This window comes from Theobroma umbraticum, unplaced genomic scaffold (genome assembly GCF_002168275.2).
Source record: "Theobroma umbraticum cultivar Fairchild unplaced genomic scaffold, ASM216827v3 scaffold_51.0, whole genome shotgun sequence".
Classification (NCBI taxonomy): Eukaryota; Viridiplantae; Streptophyta; class Magnoliopsida; order Malvales; family Malvaceae; genus Theobroma; species Theobroma umbraticum.
This window is the reverse complement of record NW_018397260.1, coordinates 3,186,764-3,191,180: the sequence shown is the minus strand read 5'-3', so window position 1 is coordinate 3,191,180 and position 4,417 is coordinate 3,186,764. Positions and strand designations below refer to the sequence as shown.

At 34.4% G+C, this 4,417-nt stretch overlaps 1 protein-coding gene across 1 annotated transcript; it reads right to left on the bottom strand.

Moving 5' to 3' along the window:
* Window positions 1-2,042: 2,042 nt before the first annotated feature.
* Window positions 2,043-3,998, bottom strand: LOC110417027 (uncharacterized). The gene is made up of 2 exons (XM_021429189.2): window positions 3,714-3,998; window positions 2,043-3,179 (listed from the first exon to the last, which is right to left on the bottom strand). Exons 1-2 carry the CDS (start codon window positions 3,865-3,867, stop codon window positions 2,332-2,334), a joined length of 1,002 nt encoding a protein of 333 aa, XP_021284864.1. The 5' UTR covers window positions 3,868-3,998; the 3' UTR covers window positions 2,043-2,331.
* Window positions 3,999-4,417: the final 419 nt, after the last annotated feature.

The following is a 4,417-nucleotide window of genomic DNA, read 5'->3' as shown; positions in this document are numbered from 1 at the left end:
GAAAAAACCACACAGAAATGAAAATTGAAGGATTTGGCCAAGATATCCCGGGTTAAAAACCTCTTTCAAGTTTCAACTCATAACTTAAAATGGATCTCCATTAATTTGAAAGATATTTTATGCATGGACTGGGAAATATCTCTCCCACATTATATCAACTTTTTGCTGGAAATGGCATATCCATGGAAAACAGTAATCTCGTGTATATGCTACTGCATTCAGGAACTCCAATTGTTTTCTATTGATGACAAGCAAATCTGGAAATATCTTCTCATTTTGACAAGCAAATGCTTGATGACAAACAGAAGTTAGCTTCACTTTTGACAAACTTAAGCTCTTCATTTTTCAAGTTGAAAGCCTTAAAGTCAACAAATTCCTAGTTAACAAGTTTAATAATTGACATTTTACTGCTAGGTAAATGTCACGTGACAAAGAGATAAATGAAAGCAGATTTTTTTTTTGGTGCAATTCCCTTCAAGAAGACCACACAATAAATGTTAGGTTGTTATGAGATATGCCTCAATCTCTAAAGATAAAACGGAAGTAATATTATCAATTTTTTTAATATAATTAAGGATATTTTAAAGGTTTTTCAGAACTTAATCCCTTTTCATGTAATTTTAAAAATGTGCTTTCTCGTATTGATTTAATACATTTAAGAGTTTACTCTCCGAAATACATCTCACGAAGATTGATCCTTAGTTGACAAGGAAAGGAGACTTCCTTACTCTTCTTTGTGTTTTGCCATGCAATCAACCTGAACAAAGTTTATGCAAAATAAATTATATACCTGACAGAATGAATATATCGCTGCTACAACCTCGTTTATAATTAAATTAACAGAATTTCCTTTTCTAGTTGGGTGCAAAAATGGGTTTTGTGATAAATGTTTTCCCAGTAATTATTAGTCTCTTACAGAGATTTTTGTATTTCTTTTTGGTAATGAAAGACTATTATTCTATACATTGGTTAACATAATGATGGACCCAAGTTCGAGCAGAACAAAATTAGCCCCAATGACAAAGCAAACAAAGACACCATGCGTCCATAGCCAACCAATTGACAATGCAGAATACAAAATAACCAACAGCATAGGATTTCATGGATTTAATTAAGGTTAATTTGCGAACTGCAAAGAGCCAAACTTATTCTAGGTTCAATTCCCCTATTGCGTAGGATTTAGATCCAATCAAATTCCTATATCTTTGCAGGAACATAGGGTTCTTTTGTTAACCAAAAATAAAATCTAGAAAATTTACAACCCACAAACATTATTTAATTTCCAGTTCTAGGACTAGAACAAAACCCTTCTACATGTATACGTTCTTCAAATCTGTCTATGGATATTTTTCTTTAGTAAATACTAATTATTAAAATTGTGAATATTGTTTCTTGTAGTGGCTGACTAGCTAGTTGATGTTTGATGCATGTCTACTTCAATCTACCCCAGCTACATGCAAATGAAATAATAATAATAATAATAATGAAGGCTAACATATAAAAGCTTTTGCTATTTTCCTTTCCCATTTTTCCCCTTCATTTCCTCGGCTATTATCATTAGCCCATTGCTTCCAACTCCAAAGGTGTTTATCAAATCAAGCAGTCTATGTATATATTGAAAGGAACTTCCAACTAGAATGATTTTTGACCCTTGTCAAGAACTTCCACATCACCTACTCATATTTCCCGAGGAAAGCTTTAGCTCTAACAACATTGAAAAGCTGGTTTTCTCTTTTAGTGTACATTGATTTAAAGATGCAGGTGCACCAGCTGTTTAGGGGAGAATTTAGAAAATTCCTTTAGGCCTAAAGGAATAGATACAGCTGGAGCTGCATATGTATTGACATATTCCCACCTCCTTTCCATTTTAAGGAAACTGCAAGTCTTTTTTTCCTGAAGTATTTCATAAAGAATGCTGAACATTGCTGTAATTATGATTATTGGTTTTTTACCCTTAGATGCATTAAATTAGAATGCGACAAGAAGATGGAATCTGGGAAGGATTCACATGGACAAAAAATTGGATTCTTGAGAACACTAGCTAGCCTGGACAATAAAAATATGTCCTACAATTAATTAAATTTTTTTTGTTGGGTAAATCATGTCCTACAAGTTACAGTTCATAAATTGACTGAATTACCTGAAAACTTGTACATGGCTTATTAAACAGTATAAAATACTGAAGAAATTTTGCTAACTGCTAAAATGCTAAGCATATTTTTCTGCTTGACTTTTGCACTTTATCAACATGTATGGTAAAAATTATCATGCAATGGAAGCAAAGTGTAATGTATACTAGGAAAAATAGTTAAATAAGATGGTTTTCGATGATCAAGAAGAAATACCAACACCAAGAAAATCTATGAAAGGAATATCCTTCTGTTTGATGGAATCATCATCATCCTCCTGCTGAGAACTCACTCTAATATTTGCTAACTTGGGTGCATTATCAATAACGCTCATCAACTCCTTCTTCATAACACCATTATTACTTTCATAATTATCACCAAGCTTAAGGTAGCCAAAAGGACTTGGAACCACCCTCCTGTAGTTTGGGAGTCCAAATGCACTGGGATTTTTTAAGCTGCTACTATAAGCTGAAGCATTTGAATGATATTTATAAAGAGATTGATCTAAAAATTTTGAGTTCTCCATGGAGTAATAACTAGAACCAGACCCTGATAAATAATCTTTTCCATCTCTTCTTGATAATTCTGCTGAAGTTGAATTGTTTGAAGCCATCATTGTTGATGAAGCAAAAGTCCAAGATGGTGAAGAAGTTGATGAGTACGAGACTGAGAAAATCCTTTCTTTACTCGGGTTTTGAAATTCAAAAAACCTACTGTCTCCAAACCCAATTCTTGAGCTAAAAGCCTCTTGACACCTTGCTTTCCTTGGGGTGAAACCAGAAGAACTTAGCTTGGAGTCGCTAAGGCCATCTTGAAAACTTCTCTTCCCACATAGCTTGGACTGTTCTCTTTGTTTTCTAGCCATTATAACATGCCAGTGATTCTTTACTGCATTATCAGTTCTACCAGGAAATAGTCTAGCTATCAGTGCCCATTTGTTTCCATGAATACGATGAGCAGCCAGGAGCCTTTCTTCTTCTTCCTCTGTAAATGGCCTTCTGTTGATTCTAGGGTCAAGTTGATTAAACCACCTCAATCTGCAGCTCTTCCCTGTAGAAACAGATAATATAAAATTAGGAAACATCGAGTATATATAGTTAGATCATGGATGTATAGAGCAGCATATGAGAGAAAACTAAAGGAAGAGAGCGAGATAGAGAGAGAAAGAAATGATACTTTTATATATCATGAGTTAATGACTGATGAAGCAAATTAATTAATCATGTATTATCTTCTCCGGTGCTATTAAATCTTAAGATATTAATTAATAAAGCAGCTTAAGAACAAGGTACAAGGGAAGAATCTGATCGACATATCAGTAGTATAATAAATCTAAAATAATAATTATTCAATAACCCATATGACCACTAACTCACTCATGGAGGAAGATATACATCTTTTCTGATTTAGTATAGGTTATGAATCAGCTCAATTATTTGAAAGCTGAACACTTTTCTTGGACAAGAAACCATTGATATTTTAGTTCCCAGAAGATGATCAAAAGTTAACCCAAGTTACAACAAGAATCAGAGAGGAGAAAACGATCGATAGAGCTGATTTGCCAAGTCTAATAGAAACAGTTACCTGATCGTCCTTGAAGCTTTTCTGCAATAGAGTTCCAGTTTTGTGCACCATACTGTTCAACAAGTTGCCTGAGTTTTTCATCCTCAGCAGGCCGCCAGTGTCCTCGAGGACAAGTCTTTACATCATCACTAGAAGCAGCTCCAGAATCCTCCATGGATTATTGGTGGATATGTTAATTACTAACTAGCGGTAAATTCTTTGTCATCAAGCACACCAAATAAAAGTCGCCAAGAAGATATATAAGGAGGACAAGAAAACTGAAGAGCAAGAGAGAATAAGAAAGTGCGGTTGGTTTAGGGTTGTGGATGGCAAGTCACTTTTGTTGGTTTTACACGACACATTAAGCCTATGTATCTGTAGAACCACTGACCCTTTCTTTGTTATGCTATTGGCCCATGAACCACTCTATCAAAATTTTCCCAACTATTTTTCTTCATTGCTCTCTCCTAATAAATCCCTCTCTCTCTCCCTTACCATTTTAAGCCATGGTATTACGTTAAATCAAACCTGGTGATTAGGGCACCTAGTAGTTTTTATTGAAGGGACAGCTCTCCTGGTGTAAAGACTACTTACTTTCCTAATTGCTTTCATTAACAAGGGATCATGAATTATCACCTTTAATAAACTTTTATTTCGTTTTCTAAGGTTGCTTTGACATGCTAATAATGCATGGATGCGTTCACATTATTAACAATGACCTTTTT

Coding starts and splice junctions, on each gene's coding strand:
- LOC110417027 (XM_021429189.2), bottom strand. CDS start 3,867: ATGGAGGATTCTGGAGCTGCTTCTAGTGATGATGTAAAGACTTGTCCT. Junction 3,180..3,713: donor AAAGCTTCAAGGACGATCAG/GTAACTGTTTCT, acceptor CTGTTTCTACAG/GGAAGAGCTGCAGATTGAGG.